Source organism: Ipomoea nil, unplaced genomic scaffold (assembly GCF_001879475.1).
Source record: "Ipomoea nil cultivar Tokyo-kokei standard unplaced genomic scaffold, Asagao_1.1 scaffold1474, whole genome shotgun sequence".
Lineage (NCBI taxonomy): Eukaryota > Viridiplantae > Streptophyta > Magnoliopsida > Solanales > Convolvulaceae > Ipomoea > Ipomoea nil.
The window spans coordinates 969,118-988,023 of NW_017617902.1; the positions used below are offsets into that span (position 1 = coordinate 969,118).

General features: G+C 34.7%; 1 protein-coding gene and 1 pseudogene across 4 annotated transcripts; one reads left to right on the plus strand and one right to left on the minus strand.

The window, feature by feature from the left end:
- Positions 1–1,999: 1,999 nt before the first annotated feature.
- LOC109188719 lies at positions 2,000–3,572 on the plus strand (annotated as a pseudogene).
- Positions 3,573–6,299: 2,727 nt separating this feature from the next.
- Positions 6,300–8,571, minus strand: LOC109188678 (probable ubiquitin-conjugating enzyme E2 C). 4 transcript variants are annotated; one of them, XM_019339304.1, is made up of 7 exons: positions 8,290–8,567; positions 8,146–8,173; positions 7,543–7,773; positions 7,389–7,452; positions 7,254–7,313; positions 6,602–6,672; positions 6,300–6,415 (listed from the first exon to the last, which is right to left on the minus strand). In XM_019339304.1, exons 1-6 carry the CDS (start codon positions 8,409–8,411, stop codon positions 6,617–6,619), a joined length of 561 nt encoding a protein of 186 aa, XP_019194849.1. In that variant the 5' UTR covers positions 8,412–8,567; the 3' UTR covers positions 6,300–6,415; positions 6,602–6,616. The 4 variants fall into 4 exon arrangements, with proteins under 4 accessions (XP_019194849.1, XP_019194848.1, XP_019194850.1 ...); XM_019339306.1 differs by lacking the exon at positions 6,300–6,415 and adding an exon at positions 7,037–7,075 and having other exon boundaries at positions 6,600–6,672; positions 7,302–7,313; positions 8,290–8,569; XM_019339303.1 differs by having other exon boundaries at positions 6,300–6,672; positions 8,290–8,566.
- Positions 8,572–18,906: the final 10,335 nt, after the last annotated feature.

An 18,906-nucleotide genomic window follows, 5' to 3' on the forward strand; every position in this document is an offset into this window, starting at 1 on the left:
ATATTTTGACCAGGTCTACAATACAATGTAGGCCCTGGTCCATGATATAATTTGCCTCAAATAGTAGGGTGGGGGTTCGAATCCACCACAAACAATCTGGGCAAATTTTACTTTAAACCATGGTTCAAAATGGTGTCGTTTCTTTTAATGAAAAGAAACAACATCGTATTGTTCCATGCAATTAGTTATGTTTGTATAACATATTCAATTTCATTTTATATACATTGTAGTTCATTTCAACACAACTAAAGTTTAATTTTATTTCATTTGACATTATACATACAATAGTTTTATTACGGTGAGATATGTTATTGAATTTCATTTTATACACATTGTAGCCTTATTACAACACCACTAAATTATAATTCTAATTCAACTACGGTTTCATTGGACAATATACACTCAAATATGTGAAACTGTTATTCAGTTTCATTTTATATACACTGTAATTTCATTACAACACAACTAAAGTATCATTTTGATATAAGTACAGTTTCATACTTTCATTTGACAATATACACTCAATATGTGAGACATGTTATTCAATTTCTTTTTATACATTGTAGTGTCATTTCAGCAAAACTAAAGTATCATTTCAATTCAACTTCAGTTCTATTTGACAATATACACTCAATATGTAAGACATTATTCAGTTTCATTTTATACATACTGCAGTTTCATTTCAACACAACTAAAGTATCATTTCAATTGAATTATAGTTTCTTTTGATAATATAAACACAATATGATAGAATCAGTAGTACTCAAAAAGAAAAAAATGAACACAATATGCGAGACAAGTTATTCAGTTTCATTTTAGGTACATTGTAGTTTCATTTTATTATGAACACAAAAAATACGGGATTTGTTAAAATTTAACGGCGGTCATTTCTTTACTTAAAGAAACTGCGCCGTTTGGACCATGGTCTACGGTATAACAACCGGATTCGAACCCACCATAGACAATCTAGAGATGAGCTCCACAAATTTAGTCTAAGATTGGGATTGGACTCTTTATGCACAAATGAGTAGTTTGGTGTGGGCTCAAAAAGCTAGGTAGATTCGATTTACCTTCTCATGGACCTAAGAGTAGGCTCATGAAATTTAGAATATAGTCCAGCGACAACATAGTCTAAGTTAGCCTGTTCCAATTTTCCTTTTGAGCTTCATTAAATTCTCATCTGAAGCTATAAGCATTCTAAACCATCCAAAACATTACATTCAACACCAACAAAAATCACATGACTACATTGACATAAACAAGGTCGTTCAGACAATCCAAATTAAAGGCTAGTTTATGTCCAAAAAACTAGTACTAAATAAAATTAATAACATTAAAGATAGGTTGTGCATAAAATAAATATAAGTAAATAAATATGTCGTAGTAACTACGGTACCCACATCATCCAAGGTCTGAGGAAGCAAGGTTCAAGAAAACACACATTTGTGCATAAAAACAAACACACTTTCATATTAAAGTGAAATGTCACTTGTAGAGTGTAGTGAATGATTGGGATATTTTGGTTTTGCTCTCATGCATGAGTGTATGAAATAGCAGTCTTCCAATGCAGACAAACCTGGAGCATGGAAATCATCGTTTTAAAACGTTGTAGAAGAAGAAAGCTCTCCTTATCCAGCTGTGAAAATAACTATTCTAATGCATCACTGAACCAGTAGTCCCTTGACTCTTGCAGGATCAACAGATTCTAACTACAGTTTGGATCAATCATAAGTGGATATCCTAAATTCAAGTCAATGAAGAAACTTTTTAAGAGAAATAATTTGAAGATTCAAAAAAACGGATAAAGCAAGACAGGTTGCTTTCATAAACTTATTGCTTAAGGTCTTGACACAAGTCATCCTATTAGCTTGTCTCTTCCTGGTTATTACTACAAGAAGAAGAGTGTGATGTGTGAAAGCTCTCCCTATATACATATGTCCCATTTTCTGTGTACTATGATTGTATCACCGAAAGACTAATCCGAAGACCCCTTCCGCTCGCTCTATGGCCAGCGGACCAGCCATTTCCAGTTTCCATTTCCCTCCAGGAGTCCGATTTCATCCCTCAGACCAAGAGCTAATTGTTTATTACCTATTCAACAAGGTGAACTCTCATCCCCTGCCTGCCTGCATCATCACAGATGTTGAGTTTTATAACTATAACCCTTGGGACCTACCTAGTAAGTAATCTTTCATTTCACTCATACGGATTCATGTTCTTAAGTTTTATGGTATTCTCTCTCAAATTGCATTATTAATCATATATGGGTTATAATTTTTTTGCATAAAAATTGTTAAAGAGTTGGCCATCTTTGGAGAGAATGAATGGTTCTTTTTCAGTCCAAGGGATCGCAAGTATCCAAATGGAGTCAGACCTAACAGGACAACGGCTTCAGGGTACTGGAAGGCTACTGGAACTGACAGGCCAATTCTTAGCCCTGATGGATCACAAATTGGTGTGAAGAAAGCTTTGGTGTTCTATATTGGAAAGGCCCCAGTGGCCTGAAGACTGACTGGAACTTGATGGAGTACAGACTCCCAGACACCTCAATTAAGCCATCAAGACCAAAAGGGTCGTCTATGAGAGTAAGCAATTGCTATATTATACTAATTAGTAAGCAATCATCCAATTACGAGAAGAACAATTTTGCCAATAACAAGCTAGATTATCAGCCAATTTTGGCCTATTTGACCACTATTAACTGTTTGACTTGGTTAAAAAATCAATATAAGTGTTTGGTTAATCAGCTTTTTGTAACTCCAAAATGCTAAAATTCAAAAAGCTGCTCAAAGCAACTTTTTCAATTAGCTTTTTGAGAAAAGAAATTATAGCAAACAGCTAATTTACCAAACACCTTTTTACAATCAACTAATGTTATCAACGAGTTATACCCTCTAATTAACTCAATCAGCTAACAACCATTTACCAAACAGGGATTAAGTAATTCATAATATAACTTACCAAGAAACTTTTTACCCAGGAGAAGCCATTGTAAGATATATCACAAAAGCATGATCAACATGTCATCCTGAATATGTTAACCAAATAACACTGCTGGTCTAAGAGCATAGAGTTACTTGATCCTCCTCCTCCATCTGCTCTTCCAACAGAAACTTAGGCCAGAGACTGCATGTACAATCAAGAAAACCAACAAATAAAGCACAAGAGAGACAAATATGAAACACAACAATGATACGAACTGTGTTGTTATAGTATGAACCACAACTTCTCTCAAAATAAATAAATATTAGTATGAATTGTCTGAGAATTTGACCATCTTACAAGAACCTATTATAATTCGTTGCAGTTGGATGATTGGGTACTTTGTCGGGTTCGACAAAAAGGCAACATGTCAAAGAATGCATGGGAGGCTCAGCCAAGTCCCCAACAATTGCTGCTGAGTTACCTTCCAAATAACGAAAAGCCCCCTTCAGTAAATGATGGTCCACTAAGGGACATACACACACACTATTTGTTAACTAAAGAAAATTCCTTAATATACTCCATGTTTATGCAAGGTCTCATCCCCTTGGAGAACATTCTTTAGAGCAGCCTCTCAGTTCAGCAGTGATGGAAAGTATTATACAGGCTATGAACATGAGTCAGGCAAAGTGAACACTCAAGTAACAAACTCTAGCTTGCAGAGTTTCTTCGGATCTTCAAAGAGAAAACATGATGATTTGATCAAGACAATCACTGATGGGAACAAGAGTGAGGATTTTCTGTTAAGCAACATGCTAGCCACCAACCACAGAAACTTCTATAATGAAAATCAGCCTCCAGTTGACACCTTCAGTGAAATCCAATACCAAATGCCATGATGAGCCTAAAGAAGGTTAACATCTCTGCATCATCAGATTGATCTATACCTACCTTCAATTTACTGCAAAGCTGTCATGTTCTAATAATGATCACAAATAACACACGTACTAAATAATATGGTGTAAGATATTCATAAGGTACACAAATCAAATCATCTGAGCACATGACATTGTCACATAAATAATGTCATAGCTTGCATTTTTCTTTGTGTGTTCTAGCATCAATAAAGTAAAAAGCCTCATGTGTGCATAACAACCTCATAAAGTCATAATGCAATTTATGTTTTCTGTTATTACTTTGCCACATTATCTGCTCTTTCATTTAATTAATTTACTCTATTTGCAAAGTTCAGAGCCTCAATGAGATCATATATTTATGCTGCATCTATCGCAATATTGAACATTCATGCAAGTTATCAAACATTTGAGGGAACAGTTAGGGCAAACCTTGTGGCTCAACATCAATCAATTATAAATAATCAAATGCAAGATTCAGCAAGCTACACCTGCGTTTTTCTATAAGTTCAGTTCAAATTTCAAGCTTGAATAGACTGGAATTACCGATTCTATAGCATCTGACTTTATTAGAAACGTTGTTTCCAACTATAGCATGCTGGTACAAATAAATTTAACGAATCGGAAACGAACATTCAAAATGCTGAATTGATTACAGATAATTGACAAGAGCGAATAGAACACAGTATAACCTTCTTCTTAGGGGATAGCGTCGACTCTGAAGAATGTGGGCGGCGCTCGTAGTAGTAACGGAAAATTGAAACCGCAGAAGAGAGTGAGAGAGAGAGAAAGAGCCGAGATAGAATCCGCAGGAAATCGCAACCTTGTTCACCGACACCGTAGAAAGCACTTCTCCAGTGGCGGGAGATTTTTGTCATAGTTGCATTTTATTCACCATTCGCTACTCACCTATTACACTATTTCAAACTATTTTGTCGTTTGGTTCACGGAATGTTAGATTCCTGTGTTTAGTAAAAATTGGGGTATGTAATATAATCATATTTGGTTTAGGGTTATATTTTACACACACTATAATAAACATAACCAAGGTTATCTTACATACCCTAAGAAATTGAAGGGAATCACATTCCCTTCAAAATTCTATGGGGAGGGAATGTGACATTCCTTGGGAATGTTATATTCCCTAAGATTATATGAACCAAACATAGGAATCTGACCTTTGGAATGTCACATTCCCTTGGTTATGTTATATAACCTGAACTAAACGCTCCCTTATTTAGGAAAAGCCTAGCACTCACTATCTACAACTACAACTATTCTACAAATGGAACGTTATGTTGTGCAACCGTATGAATCATGAAAAGTGTGCACGATTTCAATTCATAATTTCTATATTGTAAATTCATAAAATCTATATTATAAATTCATAATTTTTAAACCGTAGATTCATAATTTAAATACAGTAGATTCATAATTTTTATACCATAGATTCATAATTTCTGTACTATAGATTCATAATTTCTAAATTGATAGTTATCAAATTATGAACATATAATTATGTGATTTGTAAATACAAAGTTCAACAATTGGGAATATGAACATCGAAAATTATGAACATATAGCTCTATAATTATGAACATATATTTATAAAATTATGAACATATAGCTCTATCACATGTTCACAAATCTAATACTGTAGATTCATAATTTCTATACAATAGATTTATAATTTAAATACAGTAGATCAGATTCATAATTTCTAAACTCTGCGATTGCAAAAAGAGAATGGAATGTTTGAATGCGAAAGTAAATCGTCTAACGCCGTTAACGTCAATGAAAAAGGATTTTGTTTTTTTGTTTTTTTTTTTTTTAAATTTGGAACGACATCGTTTTGCAACAGTGTGCACCATGCGATTGCACAACATAATTTGCCTCTACGAATCACAAAAGACACCTTTTTACAGTTTTACCTCAAAAAAAAAATTATTACTTTTTTAAGTTGGAAGAAAAAGGATAAAAAACCTTGTGACCAAGTGACATAACTGTGGTTCTCCCATTTGAAAGAGACAGGCGACATAACTGTGGCTCTCCCATTTGAAAGAGTCACAAATTCGAACCCCAGTAGAAGCATTGGCTCTTTGTGTGTTTCAATAGGTTGAGAAAGTATATATGGATAGATACTCTATTGAGTCAATAGTTTCCAAAAAAAAAAGGAAAAAAAAAAGTAGAAAAAGGCATAACATTTCTTTTGTTAAAAAAAAAAAAAAAAACTGAGCGTATTGAGTAGTAAAGATTGGATGTGAATTGTGATAAAATGTGAGTTTTTACTTTCACTGTTTAACCCTCCCTAATAATTGGTCCTCTTCTAACCCTTTTCTTTTTCTGCATGCATAATAATTGAATATCGGACCTGGTATAGTAGTATAATGTATATTTTACTGCGAAGCAACAATTTATCCTTACACGTTCCAACTACCTTTTTCACAGGAAATTAAAGAAAAAAACAGTGGGAAGTGATCCAAATCTCCAATCTATATAAAGCAATAGTTTTAGGTTTACCTAGATGCTCAACAATGAATTATTGACAGGAATTTATCTATGAAAAAAATCATGGTACACAAACGAATAGTGAGAGCAGGAAATAAAGACAGAACGATTACACGATGAAAGTCAGTTGTGTTCTCTGATGGGTCTCCAGGATCGAGCAAACTTCTGCTTTTGCTTCTCCTGCATCATCGGAACTTTGTCTTCTTTTCTTTTGTTGCTACAATCATTAGGAATTTCTTGTTTCCAACAGCATTGTGCTGAAATGACATTTCTTAGCTATCAAATGCTTCTCCGGCCATGTAATGCTTCCGCACCATCTTTCTGTACTCTGCAACAAAAGGTTTAAGAAGGCATTACACTGCAAAGATATGTAGACTAAGCTCTTGACACCATTGACATGCAATTCGGGAAACAGCAGCAATTATCTAGCTCTAGAGACTTGATGGAACTGAAATAAGCACATGCATGCTTTGTGTAATGTAAATACATATTTCACTCAATTTTAAGCTAAGAACAAACAATTAATTAATAATGTCCCATGCAACAAAAACCATAATTTGCATACTAGATGAGTAAGTTACAAGCAATCTGCCACCAACTTTTTGCAGCATTCCAACCTGAAGTTATATATTCCTTAAAATATTACATCCATCATAATTATTAATCATCACCTTCAACTGTACAACCCATACCTTGTCTAAACTCTAAAGAAATGTGCATATCTCAACTTTTGTAGGTAGGGGATCAAAGTTGAGAGAGGGTCAAGCTGTAAATTTTTAAATTGCAGAGTAACTGGATATGCTTATTGTCATGCACTGGTGGCACATAAAATATTTAGGTCGTTAACAACCCTGACCTAAAACATGACCTTCCAAGGTCAATTATGATAACAGAAAATGGAACACTGACCTTCTTGGTTCTTCCAAAGTGCAGCAGCAGAGCTGTTAAGAGGGCTTTCAGTGTTTGGTTCTGCATATAGAAAGTTAGAATCAGGCAAAGGAGCATAGTCCAACAAAACAACGAAGGTACAGCAATGCTCCAAACCTCCTAATAAACTCTGGATGGAGAGAAGAATGGTTCTGCAATCATAAGCTGAAGACCATTTGTCCTGCATGATTTATCAATACCATTCTGAAATCTGAAGAAATTAAACTTGGATGATAAATTTATAGAAAGATACCAAGATGATGATTCATACCTGAAGGATATCTAAACAAATATTTCCGTACTGGTCAACATTTGGGTGGAAGCACATTGTCTCAAACTTTACTTGAGGTGGCTTGAAAGGATAATCAAGGGGAAAGTGCAAAGAGAGTTTGTACGATAGACCCTCATACATTGTTCCTTTTCCACCTTCAATAGTGCCAATCCAAGTAAAGATGCTCTCCCCTTCAGGGAAGGCAGATACACCAAGGTCTCCTCCTGTCATCTACGCAGGAAAAAGCCACTCTTCAGTTACTTACTAAACAGCTTGAAATATATAAACAACAAAAATCGAAAACACAACACTTAAAATTTATGGAGTATTCACACAATATGATCAAATCTAAACTAAACAGGTGACAAAGAGCATTTTTAAATAAATAAAAATAAAATCAATCTAAGAAATAGATTCAACGGTTTTCACTGTTTCCTTTTTTCTTGGCAAGTAATCAATCACAAGAAAGCACAGCAATTAATTCAGGAGCATCTTTCTTTAACTACAACTGTAATGTTTAATTACCAATAATAACGAACAATCGAACATACCAGCATATACAATACAGAGTATAAAACAGAGAGAGAAGTGGAGAAGATGTACCATTAAAGCCATGAGCTCCTTCTGCAACCTGTATAACAGCAAAAATTCATATAAAATCATGAAATTCGACTCCAAACTCACACGAATTAACTTCAGAAAATCACGGAGTAGAAAATAAACCAAGTATAGGATGGTGAATTCGACCTCTGCGTTACGGAAACGGTATCGACGGGGGTAGGAGACGCCTTGAGTTGCTTGGACGATCGTTCCCGAGCGCGATGATCATCTGACAGATTGTCCATTCGCCGATCGCCTCGAGGCTCCATCGCCGACGAGTTTCGAGGAGAAAAGTGAAAAGCGCAGGCGAAATGAGATCGCAAAATGGATGGGAGGGAGGGAGGGAGGGAGGAAAAATTAGTTAGTCGGAGAGAGGGAAGAGAAGGGGCAGCGGGAGTCGCAGTCGTTAACTAAAATGCGTAGTGGGTGATGAGGGGATGTTTGGAAATATATTATTATTATTATTATTATTATTATTATTATTATTATTATGAAAAATTACACTTTTAGTCCCTAAGTTAATGGGTAATTATCGAATTTGTTTCTGAGTGTTAGGTCCTCACTTTTCGTCCCTAAGTTAATGACTAACACTCATAGACGAATTCTACAATTACCTTATAATTTATGGATGAAAAGTGCAACGCCAATGATAATTTAGGGACGAAAAGTAAGCGTTGTTGTTGTTGTTGTTCTCTTTGCTGCTGCTGTTGTTGTTGTTGGGTCGTGCACTAGGGCACACAACACATTATGCGCCCTGGCCTAAAACGACGATGTTTCTAAAAGTTGGTGGGAAGTTGACGCGCGGACACCGTTTCATCCGTTCAATTCCATTACAGTTTTTTTTTTTTTTTTTTTTTTTTTTTAACATTTGTATTTGTGTATTATGTTAAATGTTAGATTATATGTAATATATTAGGAGTTGATGTGTATTCTACTATACAATTCTGCGTGATGGAATTAATTAACCCGGGGGTCCGTGTTAATTAATCCAATTAATAAATAGACATCTCCATGGCGAAAATATGAATGATAAAAGGATTGCAGGGAATCAATACACAAGGAATAAATAGGTAGAACACAAGATATTTAACGTGGAAACCAATATGGTGAAAACCACGAGCCTCTTTGGGATAAGCCAAGCCGAAATCCACTAAGTTGTAGGTGTAGTACATGTACATAGGTAAGGCCATGACCATGGAATATATAGGGAAGAAGAAAGAATATGTATATAGAAGAGAGGTCTTTTTATTTTAGATTGGCCTGGAGCTTCCTCTGTCTTCCTGAGCCTTTATATAATATCACCTTTCTGAAGTTGCAAACCCCCCCCCCCCCAATATTAAGGCCACTGAAGTTGCAACCTCCGCTAATATTAAGGCCACATAATGTTCCTATTTTCTTGACCTGACTCTTTCTTCTCTGACTGCATCTTCCCTCATAAATAATAATAATCATATAGCACTATTATATTATTCCATCACTGCGCATATGAAATAGAGATTTTTTTTTTTTTTGCCAAAGCGCACAATGCATTGTGTTGCACAATATAATTTGCCATTATTGTGTGAAGAAAATGTGTCGGGGGTAGGGCGGACCCGGAAACTGAATGTAATCTGTAATGTCGCACCAACGGTTGGTGTACAGCCAACGCCAAACGAGATTTTCGCACTCGCCTTTCGGTGCTGCCACGTCACCGTGGATGAGTTGCAGTTTTTAACCATGTACCAATTAAGCAACTATTTCCCATTTTTCGTCTTTTTTTTTTTGGATAATCCAAGTCTTCCAGCTAGTTATGAACACGATTCTTGAACCGGCAGTTCTAATTTGAACCGTTGATTCAAACAAATAGTGATTTAAAAAAAATAAAAAATTTATGCTCTGTTTTTTCTTTGCGCCAGTCCAATCGACACGCCCTCTATCCTCTATATTCTCTATACCCTCTATATTATATTATATTTTATAACTTTATATTATTATAGTATAATTATTACTAGTATTTTCACCCGTGCGATGTACGCAATGGATTTGTTATAATATTTTAAGAATATTTGGATCGATATATAATTATATAAATTATAACATTGAATATTATATAGTGCAATTGAATAATTGAGTTGTATCGACTGTATTTTCTAATGTTATCATTGCTTGAATTTAAGCAAATAATTGCCCAATTAATAACCAATATGTAGATGTACGCATCCGGTGCGAAAAATTTAGAGATTTTATATATCAGTGTTTATGATTTGTATTAAGTGTCAAATTTGTTCGCCGTCTAGCAACTCAGTTATATAAATCATTTGCTATCCTAATTTATTTGTATGGAAGATATAATTTCCGTGTAGATATATACCAATTTTGTCATCCTCGCATAAAAAGAAAACATAATATCACTGGCTGGAACTACACATTATTGAAAACCTCTTTGTAGATGACATTGGTAGTAGCAACAGAATTTTGTCCATCATCGTCTAGAGCTAACACCTTCAGGCCATCAAGATGGATGATTCGGGAAAAGCTACGTACAATTGACCATTGCCCATTGCATTACTATTTTCTCTGGGAAATCAATGAGCTCGGATTCATATGTATCCCATATAATACATATATTATAGTTAATCCGTTTCTTTTTGAAATAGTTAATCAGTGATCATTTAGAATTTTGAGTCAAATAGTAATATTTATTTCCTTTTTCAATTGGCCTAATTTATGTGCCATTTTTAATCATAGTCAATTATTATTTTTAATACATATCAATTAGTTAATTATTAATAAGAGATTTTTAAATATTTCCAGTTAATTATTAATAATAGATTATTTTTCCAATTTACCTATACTATTGCTAATCCGTTTCCTTTTCGAAATAGTTAATCGGGATCATTTTTAATTTTCAGTCAATTATTAATATTAATTTCCCTTTTTAATTACCATATAATTAACATAGTCATGCGATTTCTATATATATATATATATATATATATATATATATATATATATATATATAGTCATGCAATAACGTAATAACAATATTCTCTGTGCAAAGTAATGAAAGTATTCTCAAAATAGTTTGCCCATTGCATGACTATTTCCTCTGGTAATCAGTGAGTTCAGATCCATATGTATCTCATATAATACCTATATTATTGTTAATATGTTTCCTGTTCGAAATAGTTAATTGGAAATCATTTTTAATTTTCAGCCAATTATTAATATTCATTTCCTTTTTCAATTGGCATACTTTTCGTGTCATTTTTTATCACAGTCAATTATTATTTTGTTACTACATATCAATTAATTAATTATTAATAATAGATTTTTTTAAAAAAATATTTCCAGTCAATTATTAATAACAGATTCATTTTTCAATTTATCTATACAATTGTTTGGGCGGTCTGACCATTTCTCTTTTCATTTGAATCAATTTGTGATCATTTTAAATTTTTAATCAAGTATTAATATACATTTCCTTTTTCAATTGGCCTAATTTTCGTGTCACTTTATTCTCAGTCAATTATTATTTTTTATACATATTAATTAGTTAATTATAAATAACAGATTTATTTTTAATATTTACAGTCAATTATTAATAACAGATACTTTTTTCAATTTACCTATACTATAGTTAATCGTTTTCTTTTCAAAATAGTTATTATGTCTATATTTTTTTTTCCTGATAATGAATATATATTTTTTAATAAAGGCATTATAGATATCTAATTCTAAATTAAAGAAATGCATATGTATTAGTTTTGGTCATAGCTACTAATTGATTTAATTTAATAAATGTAATAAAGTTTGGTACTTTCATCCACAACAATGAAGTCATTGATTTTTTTTATTATTATTTTTATTTTCATTCGTTGTTGAGACAAATTGTTTTGTGAGTTTGTCAATGACAACTGCTATAATTGCTATCAATAGAGTGATTGTAGCAGAAATGAGTGATAGTGATTGTATGGGGTACAATGTCGTCCTCAGGGGAATGGGGGTTAACATGTAATATGTGACAGCAAGAAACTAGGCACTAGTACTAGGAAATCAACAAGAAGCTAAGTAAATCATAACAAGTTTTAAGGCTACGATAACTAAACAAATTAAAAAGTAACACAAATACGGGTGTGCACGGGTTGTGACAATCCAAAAATAAATTTTCTAAATTCTATTTTATAAATTTCAAAATAGCTATTTTCACTCTTCAAAAAATTTTATTTCGAAGACGGTGTATGAATTAAATATTTTTGACCGAATTTTTTTTAAATAAATTCAAAACCAAGATTTATCCTATTTCGAAAATCCTAAGTTTCGGGTACATTTATGTACCAAGTTTTGACCCAAAAAGTCAATATGAGTGAAACCTGAGGGGAACATGTGAAACCTAAACCAAGTGTTTTGACTAGAAACTATTTTCAGAAAATCGATTTTTGACCCCAAGTTATCCAAAATCACTTTTACGACTTTGGTCTATGATACAAGGTGAACCTAGATATTTCTTCAAAGCTTTGTCTGATCTTTATAGCAACAAGCAAAAATTACCCTTTCACCTCCAACCAATCATTTGGCATCAACCTAGGGTTTTGCACCCATTTAAATAGAACAGTAACCTTATGATTTTTCCTAATCTCTTTCTTTGCCTCTACACTCATTGAGCTCTCTGTTGGCAGAAGAAGAAAACACAGTAAGGTTCTAAGCTTTCATCTCATCTATTCATCTCATTTTCCTTCTAGTTTCCCATCTTTTACCTTCAATCTCTGAGGTTTCTATCCTTAATCTTTGTATGTATTGTTTGTTTGAGGTGTATAGGTGGTGAAGGAGGTAGTAGTTGAGTAGAGAGGAAGAAGGGATCTACCTAATAAGAAGAAGAAGCTAAGGTATAAACCAGGGACTCCCAAACTAGATTTTTGACTTTGTTAAATGCTAGAAATGAGATTTAGATGCTTAGAAATGATAGATAATGTATGTTGTGGAGCTATTGTGTGTTGTTGATGACCTATGTAATTTTTGAGGATTCAAGAAGAAATTTACCCGGATTTGGTTGTAGAGTTTTATGAAAATTTGTCTACCAAAATGAAAAAGGGAATTACGATAATTACTTCTACAGGTAGAGAGACTAAGATAGAATTGACACCGCAAAAGTTGTCTAATTGGTTTGACTTACCTTTGAGGGGTATAGATTCATATGATAGAGATGATTGGATTACTCACAACAATTTATGCTATATTGTGTACTTGAGATATATGACCGGGAGGTGAGGGGAATTCACAAAATATTCTAGGCCGGAGAAATCCTCTTTAAGTGGCGAGAAGAGAATATTGGTGTTGCTAATAGAAGAATGCTTGTTCCCTTGCAAGAACAATTCAAATGAAGTGGCTAGTTGGGCATGTACTATGGCATACTTTCTTAGGTTCCAGATTGAGATAAATTTGCCTGTTTTGATGTTAAAGCACATAGCCTATTCAAAGACTAGAAATCGGAAGTATTTACCATATGGAATGCTACTGAGCTGGATATTTATCAAAATGAATTTGCCCGAGAAAGGAGAGAAAACGAAAAAGACTACCAGAGTGGCCCTTAATGCAACCAACATGAGATTCTACGACTTGTATCAGATTGCCGATAACAAGTACCTTACTTTAGGGGAGATTTCTAGGATGCCCTTGGAAGAGAAAATGGCACTTGTGATCAATTTGAATATACCACGCAAGAAGTGGCAAAGTGTAGACATTGATGCCGATAATGTAGACAAGGAAGGTGGTGAAGGGAATACTACGGGAAATGAGCAGGAGATGGGAACTGGGAATGAAGGTGTGAGCACTGCGGCACCTCAAGGAAGGACACAAATGGGACATGAAGGAGGATCAAGAGGATACACGTATGATGAGCTTTATGAGTTGGTAAATCAAAGATTTAATAACCTGAGTGCCCAAGTGAATTATGGGTTTGCAAATCTTGATCAAAGGGCTGCAGTTCTCGAGGAAAGATTTGGCATTGAAAATGTTCAGAGATGGAACCTGTACGGATGGGATCCCAACTACTTTCCACCGGGTGGTGCTGCGGGAAGCTTTAATCAAGGTAACCGTTAAGTTTTTGGAACAGTTAGTAGATTTTATCTAGTAGTTAGATATTGTTTAGTGCTTTAGTTGTTGAGTACTTGTTTGATACTCAGAGATTCCATTCCTCCAAATATTCCAAGAAAATTTCTAAGCTCAATCTTACAATTTCCGAGAAAGCTTATGTTTTAAAAAAATATGTCCGTTTAACCAAAGTTCCGAGGACGAAACTTCTCTTAAGGAGGGTAGAATGTGACAACCAAAATATAAATTTTCTAAATTCTATTTTAGAAATTCCAAAATAACTATTTTCACTCTTCCAAATATTTTATTTCGAAGACGGTGTATGAATTAAATATTTTTAACCGAGTTTTTTAAAATAAATTCAACACCAAGATTTATCCTATTTCGAAAATCCTAAATTTCGGGTACATTTATGTACCAAGTTTTGACCCAAAAAGTTAATCTGAGTGAAACATGTGAAACCTGAACCAAGTGTTTTAACTAGAAACTATTTTCAGAAAATCAATTTTTGAACCCAAGTTATCCAAAATCACTTTTAAAACTTTGGTCCATGATACAAGGTGAACCTAGATATTTCTTCAAAGCTTTGTCTGATCTTTATAGCAACAAGCAAAAATTACCCTTTCACCCCAACCAATCATTGGGCATCAACCTAGGGTTTTGCACCCATTTAAATAGAACAGTAACATTATAATTTTTCTTGATCTCTTTCTTTGCCTCTCCATTACTTGAGCTCTCTATTGGCAGAAGAAGAAAACACAGTAAGGTTCTAAGCTTTCATCTCATCCATTCATCTCATTTTCCTTCTAGTTTCCCATCTTTTGCCTCCAAAATCTAAGGTTTCTATCCTTAAGCTTTGTATGTATTGTTTGTTTGAGATCTATAGGTGGTGAAGGAGGTAGTAGTTGAGTAGAGAGGAAGAAGGGAGCCACACAAGAAGAAGAAGCTAAGGTATAAACCATGGACTCCCAAACTAGAATTTTGACTATGTTAAATTCTACAAATGAGATTTAGATGCTTAGAAATGCTATATAATTTATGTTGTTGAGCTATTGTGTGTTGTTGATGATCTATGTTTGATTTATTGAGGTTTGGAAGTGTTGAATTGCATCTGGTTTATTCTGCAGGTGAAGAAGATGGGGTCTGGTGCACTAGAAGCCTCAACGGACCTAACCAACGGATCTAGGCATGATCCATTGGCCAGGTCCGTAGAGTAGCGGACCAAGGCAACGGATCTAGGCATGATCCGTTGCCTTGCACCGTTGGTTGGCGGAGCCAAGTGGCGGGGCTTCCCAAGCCCCGTCACCAAGCTCCGCCAGGCCAAAAGATGATTTGGCCGGGCCCTTTGTGGCTCAGCTACGTGTTGTTCGGACTGGGACTCGTGGACCCTTGAGGCTCAGACACTCGGACTCGTTACGACGCACTAGTAGAAGTTAGTTTCGTTGGATTTGGAGTTAGAAAGCATGATTTACAGTTAGAAATGTTGATGATGAATACTGTGTTGTTGTTGTCTGTGAACTACATTAGTAAATGAATTTGTAGCATTTGAGTATTGATATATGATTGAGATGCATGCCTAGATACTTGTTGGAATTTATTGAGAGGATTTGTTAAGTTATTGAGAATTTGGTATGAACAGTGCCTACTTCCCTGATTCACTGTAAATGAAATTGCTAGTATCTGAGTATGTTTTGAGTTGAGAAGCATGATCAATACTTGCTAAGTATTTATTGAGATGATTTGCTAAGTGTTGAGATTTTAGTATAAAGCAGTGCATATTTACTTATTTCACAGTGAATGGGAATTTGAGCATATTTCACAGTAATTGAGCGTGATAGCATATTTCCAAGTTAAAGTGCATTATTGGCTCTAAGTAAAGACTAAGATCTATTTAAAAAACCTATATCTATTTTAAAAAATCATTATCTATTTGCATTGAGAAGATTGCATGATATTTGATTTTCAAAGTGAGAAAGAGAAGTTGTTGAGAATTATGTGCATGAGCTTGCATAAGTAAAGTTTGTTGTATGAGAAGAGAAATTGCATAAGAAACAAGTTGCATGAGATATATCTATATGCTATCTATTTGTGAGGAAAATAGTATTTTTTTGAGGACCGTTAGGACTATGTCCTTTCGGAAGAAAAGAGAAAGAAAGAAAGTTTGAGAAAAGAAAGAAACGGTCAAAGAAGACCGACAGAGATTTATGAAGTAACTTGGTCGATATTCCCGGATTACTAGGTTGGATACTACCCGCCAGGCTTGGAATACTGGTTAGGGGGTGTGCACACTGATAAGTACGATACCTGATTCCACAGAGATTGAGATAAGAACCAAGAGAGTGGTTCTGTGGGCGAGATGAGTATTAGGCCGGCTAGATGTCGAGCCCGGATAGGTTCGTTCACGATTCGTGAAGTTCCTACCTCGCCCACAAGTACAGAAAGAAAGCAAGAAAGTAAAGAAGAGAAAAGCGAGTCAAGAGACTCAAGAGAAAGATGAGAAATGAGACTCAACATAAATCTCCACAGAAAAAGTATTTCTTTTACATAAGAACGAGAGTATATATATATATATATATATATATATATATATATATATATATGTATAAAGCATCATGATATTTCTTGTTACATGATTTGCATTTAGAGTATGATGAGAAGTATACCTTTTGTTGATGCTTTTGAGTTGGCATGATAGTATGATTTTACTTGTTGAGTTTAAGTTATCTCGTTATCTATCAGTTTGAGCATGAGTATTGTATGATGAGCTTTTTTTTTTTTTTTTTTTTTTTTTTTTTTTTTTTTGAATACTATTGTATGATGAGCTATAATTAGAGATATCTGTTTAAAGCATGAGATTTTGTTTAAGTTGAGCAATTGAGAAAGCATGTTTATATGAAGAATAGGTTGCAAGCATATAGAGTTGTTTATGAGCATGTTATGAGATTGTTCTTAAGTGTTGCAAAGTACTTGAGATTACGTGTGATTGCCAAATGATTTTCAAATCTATATCTATACTACTTTACAGGGTTGAGTGGCTTTATACTTAGCATTAATTTGCTAACGGGTTTATTTTCTACTTGTTTTTATAACCCCTTTCAGGTGGGTCCAGTGTTTAGGAGCGCACGAGTTAGATTAGTGCGTAGATGATGAGTTGGTTGATTTTAGTCTAGATTCTACTTTAGACTTTGGATGTTTAGATGCTTGACTGGTCTTTTGTTAGTGTTTGAACACCGGGGTTTGTTCCACAAGTACTAATGTTGTTTTTGATGAGCTTGACTCTTGTAGTTACCCTTTTTGTAGCCTGTGCAGTCACCATGAGTGGTGACTGTGGCGGTGACACCCGACTTGTTGGTTTTGGTTGGGTTTAAGTTATTTAATCTTACTTTATATCTTGTTTAAAGTTAAGTATTGCGGAATTAGATTATAGAAATGCAGAGTGTTACACGGGTCGGGTTCGGATTCGACCCGAGGTTATATTCATTACCCGAATTATTTCGGGTTGAATTAATCTCTGTCCGAACTCAAACCGAATTATGTACACTTTAAACGGGTTCGGGTGCATTGTTTTTCGGCCAAGTTCGGGTTCGGATTAACCATATCTGAAATATGTAAACTATTCTTTTTTATGAGCCTCTTGTCATGGAATTGCCAAGGGCTTGGCAACCCTACGGCAGTTCGAGTCCAGGCGGATTTGATCCGGGCTAAGAGGCCGAAAATCATTTTTTTAATGGAGATCTTTGTGGACAGGAGACGAATGGAGAATGTGAGAGTACAGTTGGGTTTTGATAGTGTGTTTACTGTTGATGCGGTGGGACATAGAGGTGGTTTGGCAATGCTGTGGTCATAGTTGCAAAAATCGCGCATAGGCGCCGTTTAATCGGCTCCTAGGCACTAGGCGCCCGGCCGCCGCAGCGAGGAAGGCCGGAATCGGCCTCCTCCGCGGCCGGCCGGCTAGGCGGTTTAGGCGGCCGCCTAGCCGGCTGTACCGGCGCTGAATTTGATTTTTTATTATTTTTTATTATTATTTTTTATTTTTTTTTGCGTTTTCAAGTGGGGAACGTTCGGGAAGGCATAACTTTTGACTAGGTTGTCCGTTTTGGACAATTTTTTTTTTCAAATCGCGTATTTTTTCGAAGGCAGTTTGGTCCACTAATTTCTCAAAAAAATGCTTCTTTTGCTCTTAATTTTAGTTTTTTTTTTATTTTTTATTTTTTATTTTTTATTTTTATGTATTTAGATGGTTTAAACAATCTTTTGAACACTTTTACAACCACTTACGTAAATAGTTTGTAAGAAATAACTATGGAAACCTTATGTTTTATAACTAAATTTTGAAAATTAAAAATTTTTAATTAAAAAAAATAAAAAAATAAAATTAAAAAAAAAAATCGGCGCCTAACGTTTTTTGCAACATTGGCTGTGGTTAAATACGGTCAACTTGCAGGTTACTGCTTAATGTAATAATTTCATCGACACTACAGTGGAACTTGATATAGAGGGCCTGGTATGGCGCTTTACAGGTTACTATGGCTACCTTGAGAGAGCCCGAAGGAGATAAGCCTGGCAAATGCTACGACATCTTGCAGTGCAGAGTACGGAGCCATGGGTGATTATAATGATCTTATGCATCTATCTGAGAAGAGAGGCCGAGCAGCCCATCCACCATGGTGTATAAACGGATTTTGTGACACAGTG